We start from the raw sequence: 13,910 nt of genomic DNA, 5'->3' as shown, positions 1-13,910 counted from the left end.
TAAATATATTCAAGAGAGAGCCCTATGCTCTAGTTGAGTAGCTGATGACTTTGGACTATGTAGAGTTCAATATTCAGTACCTATCTGCCTAAGAAAGCTTCTCCAGCTAATTTAGCCAGGATATTCAGATGCACGCCTGGATAAGTTTTAAGTTAGCTGGAGAAGTTTTTATTCAACTAACTTTAGAGCTGCTTGATAGCAGGGCTAACTTATCTAACTTAGCCGAATAAATACGTGTGAATATTTAAACGCTGCCGCTTAACTGGAGAAGTCTCTAATTATCCAGCTAAGTGGCACGGAATATCAGCGTCCCAAAGTTTTAAGATGCAACCTTTTGGGATTCTGAAGGTCCTTTTCACAGATGTTGTCTGAGATGTGACATTGTCATTGGTCCATTGGTTCTCATTCCAGCGCAGGAATCTGGCCCTGGTAAAAGAGAGGTAGGTTGCCCATTTTTAGGATGCAGAAGCCTCTCATTCGTTGGCAGCTGGAGAGTGGGTTGTTGGAGTCCATTAACCTTTTGTCTCGGTTTGGGCGTTCGGTTTCTGAAGCTCCTTTAGGATGTCCCCTTGTGTTTCCTGTGCCAGGGAAGGGCTTGTGACTTTCTCCTGCTGTTCATGTAATACTAAGCTTAAATTCGCTGGGCCTCTTTTCTTCACTATAAGTGTTATGCTTGTGCAAAACAGGCAGGAATAAGGAACTGTTATAAAGAATCCTTTCAACAGAGACCAGAGCAGAATTTGAGCTGTGTGATTTGTGCTGAAAGAAACTCAGTGCAGCCCCATGGAGGTGGGGCTTACTCCCCCTCCCCCCCCATGGAGGTGGGGCTTACTCCCCCTCCCCCCCATGGAGGCGGGGCTTGCTCCCCCTCCCCCCCCATGGAGGCGGGGCTTGCTCCCCCTCCCCCCCATGGAGGTGGGGCTTGCTCCCCCTCCCCCCCATGGAGGTGGGGCTTGCTCCCCCTCCCCCCCATGGAGGTGGGGCTTACTCCCCCTCCCCCCCCATGGAGGTGGGGCTTACTCCCCCTCCCCCCCCATGGAGGTGGGGCTTACTCCTCCTCCTCCCCCCTCCCTCATGGAAATGATTTTTGCTCTTCAATCCCTCCATGGTCTTCATATCACATGGTATAAGTAGGCATCATCCATATTGCACATGGTAATTTGTTGGGGTACCGGCCTGTGATTACATAGGATTAGTAGACAACACACATATTTGTAAAGTAGTCTGCATGGTCTCCATGTCACATGGTGTAAGTAGGCGGCATGGTCTCCAGATTGCTGTAACCCCTGGGCCAGGAAGTAGCACTCAGTTCTCAAAAAGGCCCTGATGATCTCAAGTAGGCAAACGGCATCAATAATCAAGCTGGAAGCTGATCTGTATGGTCCCATTGGGAAATGGGTAGATATGAATGCAGTTAGTGTAGATGGATTTAAAAAAGGTTTGGATAAGTTCTTGGAGGAGAAGTCCATTAACGGCTATTAATCAAGTTTACTTAGGGAATAGCCACTGCTATTAATTGCATCAGTGGCATGGAATCTTCTTGGTGTTTGGGTAATTGCCAGGTTCTTGTGGCCTGGTTTTGGCCTCTGTTGGAAACAGGATGCTGGGCTTGATGGACCCTTGGTCTGACCCAGCATGGCAATTTCTTATGTTCTTATGTTCTTATTTATTCCCTATAACCAATGAAATCTCAAATCCCTCGCTCTTACTTCTTCCTCTGTGTAGAAAGTGTCAGGATGATAGCAGGTGCACTGAGCAGTTGCCAAGTCATCGTCTCTGTCCTCCCCAAGGGATGATGAGGTTCCAGTCCTGCTCCAGGACGTGGATGGTCCTAAGGAGCTTTCTAGGCGAAAATCACCTCTTCCTCCGCATGGTGCGGACTCTGAGTCCCTGGGGCCTAAGGCATTCAACAAAGCGCAAGCACAGGAAAATCTTACCCCAAATGAGAGGCAGGAAAGGTGGAAAATCTTCCTCCTCAGGTCTCCAAACCCACGGACCAAAAGAAAGGGGTGAGGCGCTCCGGGGCTGGAATTCAGCCGCTGGTTAAGTTAGACGGATGTAGCTATCTGGCTAACTCAGCAGGGATATTCAGCGGTACAGCAGTGCCACCGAATATTCCCGGCTATCGTAAAGATGGGCAAAGCCCCTGACTTATGAGGCTAAATTCTTGCCGTCTATGGATTTTAATACGGCTGAATAGCCACTTAGCTTTTCAGTTATCCTTCTAAATGGCTTTTGAATATCGATCTTTGTCGCCATTTCTTTACCCAGGTCTTAACCCACAGGACCCCCCCCCCCCCCGAGTCCTGTCCCACAAAAAAATAACCAAAAGCAGGGACAGCAAACTAACAAAATAACAACCAGAGGCAAGGAAATCCTGCCTTCTGAAATGATACTATAAGTCCACATCCTGAGATGGTGGTGGGGGTTTATAAACTGTCCGAGCAGGCCATCTGAATCTCCCACATGGGGGAGCCAAAACACAATTTCAGCAAACTACTCAGTTTCCCCTCCCAAAGAATTGGACTGGGTCTTCTGGTAAAGAATCCTTAAGGTTCTCTGTATTACTTAGGGCAAATAGGTGTGGTGGTCTCCATATCACACGTGGTAAGCAGACAGTGTGATGGTCTCCATATATCACGTGTGTAAGTAGATAGTGTGGTGGTCTCCATATCACACGTGGTAAGTAGACGGCGTGCCGCTCTCCATATCACACGTGTAAGGTAGACGGCGTGCCGCTCTCCATATCACACGTGGTAAGTAGACGGCGTGCCGCTCTCCATGTATCACAAGTGGTAAGTAGACGGCATGCCGCTCTCCATATAATCACACGTGATAAGTAAGTAGACAGTGGTAAGTAGACAGTGGTAAGTAGACAGTGTGGTGGTCTCCATATCACACGTGGTAAGTAGACGGCGTGCCGCTCTCCATATCACACGTGGTAAGTAGACGGCGTGCCGCTCTCCATATATCACACGGGGTAAGTAGACGGCGTGCCGCTCTCCATGTATCACAAGTGGTAAGTAGACGGCATGCCGCTCTCCATATATCACACGTGATAAGTAGACAGCGTGCCGCTCTCCATGTATCACACGTGGTAAGTAGATGGCGTGCCGCTCTCCATATATCACACGTGATAAGTAGACAGCGTGCCGCTCTCCATATCACACGTGGTAAGTAGATGGCGTGCCGCTCTCCATATAACACACGTGGTAAGTAGACTGCGTGCCGCTCTCCATATATCACACGTGGTAAGTAGACGGCATGCCGGTCTCCATATCACACGGGGTAAGTAGACAGCGTGGGTGGTCTCACTGTTATATGGGGTAAACAGATTGCAGGGTTACTCCACATAATATTGACTTTTGATGGTTTGTAAAATGCCGTTCCGCTGCCTCCCTGCACCAGTGTTGAAGGAGCGTTGGTGCTTTGGAAGTTCCAGGTAGCCTTGTAGCGCCAGCATTTATAAGTTTCTGAAGAATTCCAGCTTCCTGTTTGCATGAAAGGTACCGGATAAGTACCGGTTCTTATGGAATTCTTCTGGGTTTGTTTGGTTTTTTTTTGCTCTTGCAGAGCACTGAAGTCGAGTCAGCATTCTCTGTGCTCACTGATGATCATGGATACCCCAGGCTTCCAGAACCCTAAGCTTGCTCACCAAGACAGAGGGGCCACCTTCGAGGAGCTGTGCCACAACTATGCTCAGGAGCGTCTCCAGACACTCTTCCATGAGAAAACGGTTGTTCAGGAGCTGGAGCGATACAAGGAGGTAATCCCCTCAGCAGCTCCTGGCATGACCTGAGCAATTGCTTGAGCTCAGGAGCATAGCCAGAGAAATCCTGCTAATACCCCCTTTTGCTGCCTGCAGTTCATCTTTAACTCTTACCTCCTCTTCTTTCATTTCATGGGCCTCAATGCCTCCATCCCTGCCTCCTGCCCACCCTTCTCCCTGCCTCGAGTTTCCTCATATTCTTTTGTCATCTCCCCACCCTCTTTCTGCCTAAACCCAGCTTCTCACGTCTCACGTAGGTGCCTGTGAATCTCTCATACGTGGTGAAGTAATGAGGTGGCATTGCCTCCGATTATGCAATTTCACGCTGTTTTAATAGCAGGGGTTTCCCTAAGAATGTTCAGCTCTTTCTAACCACAAACCTAAAAGTGTATGAAGACTCCTGGTTGGTGCTATCAGCTGAAATAAATATAAACAGATGTGGGGATTACTTGTCTCTCTGCAGCTTTATAAAGCACAAAGCAGAAGCAGCGACGCTGTGGGTAAAGAAAACCAAGGGGGGCAAACACCCAGTGTGGTATCGCGCTCGGCAGGGAGCTTTGCTTGCCTGTTCATGCACTCGCTCAAAAGCAATCAAAGACCCGTGCTCTCCGCACATGCAGCCTCGCTCATTCGCATTAATCTGATGCTGCGAGCTGCACGTGGCATGGCGTCCTAGATGTATGTAGCTGGGCATGGGTTGGCACTCTGTATGAAGCTGTGAGCTGACATGGGATGGCACACAGGGTGTATTTTGCTGTGAGCTGGGCATGGGAAGGCACACTGGGTGTAGCTAGATGTCAGCTGGGCATGGAATAGCTCCCTGGGTGTAGCTAGATGTCAGCTGGGCATGGGATGGCACACTGGGTGTAGCTAGATGTCAGCTGGGCATGGAATAGCTCCCTGGGTGTAGCTAGATGTCAGCTGGGCATGGGATGGCACACTGGGTGTAGCTAGATGTCAGCTGGGCATGGGATGGCACACTGGGTGTAGCTAGATGTCAGCTGGGCATGGAATAGCTCCCTGGGTGTAGCTAGATGTCAGCTGGGCATGGGATGGCACACTGGGTGTAGCTAGATGTCAGCTGGGCATGGAATAGCTCCCTGGGTGTAGCTAGATGTCAGCTGGGCATGGAATAGCTCCCTGGGTGTAGCTAGATGTCAGCTGGGCATGGGATGGCACACTGGGTGTAGCTAGATGTCAGCTGGGCATGGAATAGCTCCCTGGGTGTAGCTAGATGTCAGCTGGGCATGGGATGGCACACTGGGTGTAGCTAGATGTCAGCTGGGCATGGGATGGCACACTAGGCTTGCCATTTTTTTTGTAATCCCATTGTAGACAGAAGGAACGTACTCTCAGGGAAACCTCTGCAGCTGATGTACCCTTGAGATCTTCTTCCATTCTCTAACTTACAGTAACGCTGGTCTTAGTGCACAGGTACTAACTACTCATCTGTCCCCTTTAGGAAAATGTAGAGCTGGCATTAGATGAGACAGAAGCAGGTACTTCTGGCTCTGTAGCTGCTGTAGATCAAGCATCACACCAAGCGCTGGTAAGCATACAAGGGGCATCCTGTCAGATTCTCCTTTCTCGGTTAAATCATTTCTTCTTGTTACCGTTTTTGTGCAAATGAGAAATGTCCAGGTTCACTGGATTGCGTTGTCACATAAATGAGGAATAGCAGCGTGAGAAAAACGAGAGCAACAACCAGAGATACAGAAACTGCTGAGGATGGAGGGGGAGCAAACAGGGGCAATAAACAGAGAGATAGAAACTGCTGAGGATGGAAGGGGGCAAGCAGGGGCAATAAACAGAGAGATAGAAACTGCTGAAGATTGAAGGGGGCAAGCAGGGGCAATAAACAGAGAGATAGAAACTGCTGAGGATTGAAGGGGGCAAGCAGGGGCAATAAACAGAGAGATAGAAACTGCTGAGGATGGAGGGGGAGCAAACAGGGGCAATAAACAGAGAGATAGAAACTGCTGAGGATGGAAGGGGGCAAGCAGGGGCAATAAACAGAGAGATAGAAACTGCTGAGAATGGGGGGCAATAGCCTGAGAGAGAGCGAAATTGCTGAGTATGAGGGGGTGGAAAGCAGGGGTAATAATCTAAGAAACAAACTATCTAGCAGGCCGATGAAATATCATGCACTCACGCTGGTGCCCAGATTATCCTGCGGTCGGACGCACGTTTTGGACGCGCATCCATAACTCCTGATGCAATGAGGGGATCAACGCGTCCAAACCCGCAAGCAGCTAATAGCGCTCATCACTTGTAAATGCCGTGTTGATGAGATTAATAGTTAGTACCCTCGATGTAAAAAAAAACATAACCGTGCGCCCAGCGCACGCATTTTAACCCTCAAAAATTAACGGCGGCAGCAGACCTGACGATGTCTTGAGGCGCCCCAAATCCCGAACAGAAAAGCAGAAAAATACTGCTTTTCTGTGGTTCCTCCGGTTTAATATCATCACGATATTAAGTCGGAGGAGCCACAGCAATCAGCAACATGAAAAAAATAAATAAAAAAGTCTTGAGGGCAGTCAGGTTAGGAAAACAGACTCTCAATTTACCAGCCTCCGTTTTCCTAACCTGTGGCTGTGTACGGACGAGGAAAACGGAGGCTGGTAAAATGGAGCGTCTGTTTCCCTAACCTGCACACAGCCACTTCTCCTTTGCCCCCCCGATGCCGAGGAGGCGCTAGGGACGCACGGTTTCCCCATGCGCCTCCCTTTTGAACGCCACGGCTCATCAGCCCCCTGCATCGCGCGCGCACCGGGAGAGGCGGATGGGCGCGCGTTAGGACAGCGGGCGCTCAGTCACGAGCGCTCGTTTTTGTGTGTTTGTTTTTTTCACACTCCGATATTGCATCGGCCTCTCGGGGCACGAGGAGCAAGCGAGGAGGCAATAAGCAGGAAGTGATGAGGAGAGAGGGAAGGGGGCAGTGCTTCGAGGAAACCATGGGGCTGTGTTGGAGAAAACTTTGCTGAGCCCCCTCCCCCCCTCTGTCATGTGACAGGCCAGGGCAGGAGCTCTGCGGTGCAGGGACTGCTACCTCCCGTTGGGACCCCATCCCGCTGCGCCTTCCGGTGGGGCTCTCCGCTTATCCAGGTCTCGTGCCCTGCACTGATCTGTTACTGCGATTTACGGAGCATTAGGAGAAAGGATGATCGTGCTGCTAGGGAGCATTAGCACCGCGGCCCGTTGCCCGTAGGCAGCTTGGCTGATTTCTGCAGCTGTTGCCTGGGCCGTAGCCCGAAATAATGCAGAAACGCCTGCCCAGACTTGGGCCCGGTTCTCTTACACTTTAGGGAAACTTTAAGGAGGGCGTGAAGGGGAAATGGCCCTTTCCTCCGTATCTGCAGTTATTACACCCCCTCATTTCTTCCTTCTGTATTCTCTTTGGTTGCATTGTGACCCCCACACACACAATTTCACAGCCGATGCTGAGCGATCTGGTTGGCCCGACAGCGCCTGCTGTTTTAATGCTGAGAGCGAGGGCTAAGCGTGTGTATAGGTGCACGGCCTTTTCTCCCCCCCCCCATTTCGTTCTCCGTCTTCAGTCTCCCTCTCCCCGACGCCGGCCTGAAGGCCAGAGGGCGCCTCCTAGTGCACCACCTCCAGGACTGGCCCCCGGTGGGTGGGTTGGGGATCCTGAGAGGGAGAGGGGGGCCAGGCTCCCCGTGTGCGTGTCGCTGTAATTTCTGGCCGCCCGTGACTTTCAGGAATCGTTCTGTCTCCTTATTCCCACTTATAATTTCCCATTTATCGCCTACCCAGATAGAATTTTTAAGAGATCGAGCATTTAGACTAAAACCATTTTACTTGGCACTAATGTTGCTTCCCTCTCCGTGGTATTAAGTATTGATTCCTTTCCTGAAGTGTCTCTTAAAGCGGCGTGAGGATTCCTCCCAGCGTGGTGCGCTGGGAAGGATTTCTCTTCCGGAGAAATTCCCTCAGTAATCAGGTTTAGAGAAAGAAATGGCTGCTATGTTCTGGTCCTTGTGCTGAAAACCTGGGAGGGAGGGGCGCGGGGTCCCTTGACACTTCCCCTTCCTGGAGGCGTGCGGTGAAGGGATTATGTTCTGTGGCTATTGGTTGCTCGCTGCAGGTGCGCACGCTGACACGGACAGACGAACCCCGGGGCCTCCTCTGGCTGCTGGAAGAAGAGGCCTTACAACCCGACGGCAATGAAGACTCCCTACTTGAGCGACTTTTCACCTACTACGGACCTCAGGAAGGAGAAGAGCGAGGTAAGAAGAGAGACCAACCAACCCTATCCTATGGAAATCTGTCCTCTTCACCCCTAGCCTGTGCTGTATGTTCTGCTTGTTCTTTGCTGTCTACAGGTCAGAAACCACTCCTCAGGAGCAGTAAGGCTCGTCATTTCCTCCTTGGACACAGCTATGGAACCAACTGGGTGGAGTACGATGCTACGGGCTGGTTAAACTATGTCAAGCAGAACCCCGCCGTGCAGAATGCTGCTGTCCTCCTACAGGACTCGCAGAAGTAGGTAACATCAGGAGCTTTCTTAGTTGGTGGCAGTACTTTGGGGGGGGGGGGGGGCGTAATTTATCCCCATCTGGTGGCAGTACTCACAGGATATCATTCTTGCAGCAGTACTTGGGGATTATCAACTCCAGTTGGCAGCAGTACTCAAGGGGTATCCTCCCAGCAGTAGGAGGCAGCATTCCTAGCAGATTACAGTCCTAGCCAGCAGCAGAGCTCGGGGAGTATCATTCTGCTGCCAGTACTCAAGGGGTATCCTCCCAGCAGCAGATTACAGTCCTAGCCAGCAGCAAAGCTTGGGGAGTATCATTCTGCTGCCAGTACTCAAGGGGTATCCTCCCAGCAGCAGATTACAGTCCTAGCCAGCAGCAAAGCTTGGGGAGTATCATTATGCTGCCAGTACTCAAGGGGTATCCTCCCAGCAGCAGATTACAGTCCTAGCCAGCAGCAAAGCTTGGGGAGTATCATTATGCTGCCAGTACTCAAGGGGTATCCTCCCAGCAGCAGATTACAGTCCTAGCCAGCAGCAAAGCTTGGGGAGTATCATTATGCTGCCAGTACTCAAGGGGTATCCTCCCAGCAGCAGATTACAGTCCTAGCCAGCAGCAAAGCTCGGGGAGTATCATTCTGCTGCCAGTACTCAAGGGGTATCCTCCCAGCAGCAGATTACAGTCCTAGCCAGCAGCAGAGCTCGGGGAGTATCATTCTGCTGCCAGTACTCAAGGGGTATCCTCCCAGCAGCAGATTACAGTCCTAGCCAGCAGCAGAGCTCGGGGAGTATCATTCTGCTGCCAGTACTCAAGGGGTATCCTCCCAGCTAGCAGCAGTAGTACTCAGGGGTGACTCTCCTGCAGTAGTAGTCTGGGATTATCATCCTCAGCTGGCAAGAGTATTCAGGGGGTATATAGTAACATAGTAATGATGGCAGAAAAGGACCAAAATGGCTCATCCAGTCTGCCCAGCAAGCTGCTTTTGGTAGTAACTGGCGCTCCGTGCCGGTTACCCCCATGTTTCTGTTAAGGGTAGTAACTGCCGCTCCATGCAGGTTACCCCAATGTTTCTGTTAAGGGTAGTAACTGCCGCTCCATGCAGGTTACCCCAATGTTTCTGTTAAGGGTAGTAACTGCCGCTCCGTGCCTGTTACCCCCATGTTTCTGTTAAGGGTAGCAACTGCAGCTCCATGCAGGTTACCCCCATGTTTCTGTTAAGGGCAGTAACTGCCGCTCCGTGCAGGTTACCCCCATGTTTCTGTTAAGGGTAGTAATTGCCTCTCCGTGCAGGTTACCCCCATGTTACTGTTAAGGGTAGTAACTGCCGCTCCGTGCAGGTTACCCCCATGTTACTGTTAAGGGTAGTAACTGCCGCTCTGTGCAGGTTACCCCCGTGCCTTCTGTCAAGGGTAGTAACTGCCGCTCCGTGCAGGTTACCCCCATGTTACTGTTAAGGGTAGTAATTGCCTCTCCGTGCAGGTTACCCCCATGTTACTGTTAAGGGTAGTAATTGCCTCTCCGTGCAGGTTACCCCCATGTTTCTGTTAAGGGTAGTAATTGCCTCTCCGTGCAGGTTACCCCCATGTTTCTGTTAAGGCAGTAACTGCCGCTCTGTGCAGGTTACCCCCATGTTTCTGTTAAGGGTAGTAACTGCCGCTCTGTGCAGGTTACCCCCATGTTACTGTTAAGGGTAGTAACTGACTCTCCCTGCAGGTTACCCCCATGTTTCTGTTAAGGGTAGTAACTGCCTCTCCCTGCAGGTTACCCCCATGTTTCTGTTAAGGGTAGTAACTGCTGCTCTGTGCAGGTTACCCCCATGTTACTGTTAAGGGTAGTAACTGCCTCTCCCTGCAGGTTACCCCCATGTTTCTGTTAAGGCAGTAACTGCCGCTCTGTGCAGGTTACCCCCATGTTTCTGTTAAGGGTAGTAACTGACTCTCCCTGCAGGTTACCCCCATGTTTCTGTTAAGGGTAGTAACTGACTCTCCCTGCAGGTTACCCCCATGTTTCTGTTAAGGGTAGTAATTGCCTCTCCGTGCAGGTTACCCCCATGTTTCTGTTAAGGCAGTAACTGCCGCTCTGTGCAGGTTATCCCCATGTTTCTGTTAAGGGTAGTAACTGACTCTCCCTGCAGGTTACCCCCATGTTTCTGTTAAGGGTAGTAATTGCCTCTCCGTGCAGGTTACCCCCATGTTTCTGTTAAGGGCAGTAACTGCCTCTCCCTGCAGGTTACCCCCATGTTCCTGTTAAGGGCAGTAACTGCCTCTCCCTGCAGGTTACCCCCATGTTTCTGTTAAGGCAGTAACTGCCGCTCTGTGCAGGTTATCCCCATGTTTCTGTTAAGGGTAGTAACTGACTCTCCCTGCAGGTTACCCCCATGTTTCTGTTAAGGGTAGTAATTGCCTCTCCGTGCAGGTTACCCCCATGTTTCTGTTAAGGGCAGTAACTGCCTCTCCCTGCAGGTTACCCCCATGTTCCTGTTAAGGGCAGTAACTGCCTCTCCCTGCAGGTTACCCCCATGTTTCTGTTAAGGGCAGTAACTGCCTCTCCCTGCAGGTTACCCCCATGTTCCTGTTAAGGGCAGTAACTGCCTCTCCCTGCAGGTTACCCCCATGTTTCTGTTAAGGCAGTAACTGCCGCTCCGTGCAGGTTACCCCCATGTTTCTGTTAAGGGTAGTAACTGCCGCTCCGTGCAGGTTACCCCCATGTTTCTGTTAAGGGTAGTAACTGCCGCTCCGTGCAGGTTACCCCCATGTTTCTGTTAAGGGTAGTAACTGCCGCTCCGTGCAGGTTACCCCCATGTTTCTGTTAAGGGTAGTAACTGCCGCTCCGTGCAGGTTACCCCCATGTTTCTGTTAAGGGTAGTAACTGCTGCTCCATGCAGGTTACCCCCATGTTTCTGTTAAGGGCAGTAACTGACTCTCTGTGCAGGTTACCCCCATGTTCCTGTTAAGGGCAGTAACTGCCGCTCCGTGCAGGTTACCCCCATGTTTCTGTTAAGGGTAGCAACTGCTGCTCTGTGTAGTTATTCCCGAATCTTATGATAACCTATAAAAAACAATTTACTGCTAGCAACATTTTTACTGGGTGATGAGCCTTCTTGAACATTCAGACTGTGCTGACGTGTTTTGCTTATGGACTTGCCCGTAGGAGGAGTCCTGTGCATCTTTCCCTTACGCTTGCGCATCGGTACCCCAGGTCGTAAAAGTCGGGGCCTGTGTTGGTTGTCGCCTGATGCCAATTCCTCTTGGCACCCCTCCTCCCTCCGCTGCCATCCTACCATTCCTAGTTGGTGGCAGTACCCGCGGAGAATCGACCCTAAGCCAGTTCCACACATGTGACCTTGTCATGCCAGTGACGTGCCCTGAATCTCCGGAATCAGCATTCCCAGCCGGCAGCCGTGCTCGGTGGGTTTGCATTAATTTTCCCCACGCCAGGGATCCCTGTGTTCTGTTACCCTGATATTGTTACTCTGCAGGGATCAACCTTGTGTAATAACACAACAGAGCACGGGGCAGCTTCCTCCAGTGATCCAAGGATTGGTTGGCGGCTGAAAGTTTGAATGCCTCTTCCTTTCCAGCAGGCTGCCCTGCCTCACCCTCGGTGACTCTTAGTGACTGCTCTGTGTGTGGTGGCGGTGGTGGTGGTGGGGGTCTCATTTTTAGGTGGTGACTGCTGAGTTTGGTGGCTGGAGGTGGCCTCTGTATAGTGTGAGATACCCTCTGCTTCTGGCCCCCAGGAAGATCATCAGTAACCTGTTTCTGGGGCGAGCGGGTGCAACTACCGTGCTGTCCGGGTCCATCGCCGGTCTGGAGGGAGGCTCGCAGCTTGCTCTGCGCCGGGCCACCAGCATGAGGAAGACCTTCACCACAGGCGTAGCAGCTGTGAAAAAGAAATCTCTCTGCATTCAGATCAAACTGCAGGTGGTGAGTGTGCACTCTGCGGGGAGGGTGGCCCCGTCCCGTCCCGCACTGTGCTGGCATCAGAAACCGTGTCTGGGTGTGTGTGTGTGTGTGTGTGTGTGTGTGTGTGTGTTGGTCTGTGGGTATCTGCAGGCATGCATGGGGGGGGTTGGTGGGAAGCGAGGGTTAAGAGCACAGCCCCTATCTTTGATACGAGACCCTGGCACTGTATCTCTCCCCCCCCCCCCTCTGTCTTCAGGATGCGCTGATTGACACCATCAAGAAATCCAAAATCCACTTCGTTCACTGCTTCCTTCCAAAAGCCGAGGGCTGGACGGGCGAGCAGCGGCTGGTGCCTGCGCCGCGAGTGAGCAGCAGCGAACTGGACCTGCGCAGTGAGAGCCACGATGCCGAGCTCATGCAGCTGGATTTGCCATTACTGCGGGCGCAGCTGCGCGGCTCCCGGCTGCTGGACGCTCTCCGCATGCACCGGCAAGGTGGGTTTATATGGGGCGCCACCCCAGGGGAATTTGAGGCCAGAGATAGCTCTGAAGGCTGGTGGTACAGCTGGATTTAAAAATAAAATGGAGCCGGGTTTCTGGTTGGAGAAATCCAGGAGTAATTATTAGACAGATGCAGGGTCAGCACCTCTCACTTCTGGTTTGAGCAGCAGGGGAAGGGATCTGGCTGAGTCGGACCAGTGAGGCACTTCGGTACAGGGCCGGACATTATCCAGCCTGGCGGCAGCTTCGGGAGCCCTAACCTCTCCTGAGGAGTGGACCGTTCTGGCCAGAAGAGGGCGAGCTGGCAATTCTATCGGTGGCCTTTGCGGTGCCTTGATTGTGCCCTGGCCTGGATCAGTCGCCTGCATCTGAGGCTGTGCTCGCTGCCACTTCCGGCTCTCAGCATAGGGCAGGGCTCAGTACAGCAGCGGCACCGAGCCAGGCTGGGGAAACTGCAAAACTGGACTCTCCTCCCTCCGGCAGCGGCAGGTTTGATTTTCTGGCTTCCCAGGTGCCAGGGGAGGAGCCAGATCTCTTGACAGGTTTCAGTCCCTTTGCAGGGATCATGGTGGGGGGGCCGGCAAGAAAGGCAGACTCTCCCAGGATATATTTAGGAAGGGACCGGCTTCCCTCCAGCAAACCAGGAAGAAGGACAGCGGTGTTTGTCCTCGGCGAGTGTTACTGTTCCCGTGTTTAAATAAGATCTTTCTCAATGCAAACATCTTGATTCAAAGCCGATGAGTTTGTTATTGCCTGCAATGAGATCCTCTGTCCTCACAACCAAAATCAATGAGGAGCTCAAACAAACGAATCAATGCAGCCCTGGGACGGGGAGAGCCTCCCGCTGCTGCCACCGTCTGTAGCACCAACAACCAAATCAAATCGATGGCCAGATCAGTTCAGTCGAGGAGCCAAAGCTTCACTGCTGATTAAATTACTCGCTTTACAAACCTAATGTTTCAGCTTCACCCGGCCAAGCACAGGGTAAAGTTTCCAGCTCTGCCTGCGTACCCTGCTCCAGCCCTGCAGCACACCCCCCCCTCCCCCACTATTCCACCATCGAGGCCCCATATACAGCATCTCCTGGTGATAGAGTGCCCTCGCGCTGCCCTCTGGCAGCCCCTGCTACTCCCCCCCTCACCCTCTCCTGAGCAGTAGATAAGTATGGGAACAGGTGCATTTGTTCGCAGACAGGTTAGGGAAAGGAGGTCACTGAACTCCTTTCATCAGGGAAGTCTGC

At 51.9% G+C, this 13,910-nt stretch overlaps 1 protein-coding gene across 14 annotated transcripts in view; it reads left to right on the top strand.

Moving 5' to 3' along the window:
* MYO18A (myosin XVIIIA) overlaps positions 1-13,910 on the top strand; it is a 224,063-nt gene that overhangs the window by 119,901 nt on the left and 90,252 nt on the right. For all 14 annotated transcript variants that reach the window (XM_029611140.1, XM_029611139.1, XM_029611136.1 and 11 more), the window contains 6 exons: positions 3,574-3,766; positions 5,232-5,318; positions 7,878-8,019; positions 8,116-8,275; positions 12,005-12,191; positions 12,427-12,664. In XM_029611140.1, coding sequence (XP_029467000.1) covers positions 3,574-3,766; positions 5,232-5,318; positions 7,878-8,019; positions 8,116-8,275; positions 12,005-12,191; positions 12,427-12,664 — 1,007 coding nt within the window. The remainder of the gene's footprint in view (positions 1-3,573; positions 3,767-5,231; positions 5,319-7,877; positions 8,020-8,115; positions 8,276-12,004; positions 12,192-12,426; positions 12,665-13,910) is intronic.

The sequence above is a fragment of the Rhinatrema bivittatum genome, chromosome 8 (assembly GCF_901001135.1).
Source record: "Rhinatrema bivittatum chromosome 8, aRhiBiv1.1, whole genome shotgun sequence".
In the NCBI taxonomy this organism is placed as follows: Eukaryota; Metazoa; Chordata; class Amphibia; order Gymnophiona; family Rhinatrematidae; genus Rhinatrema; species Rhinatrema bivittatum.
Note: the sequence above shows the minus strand (reverse complement) of the source record. Positions and strands in the feature narration are given on the sequence as shown.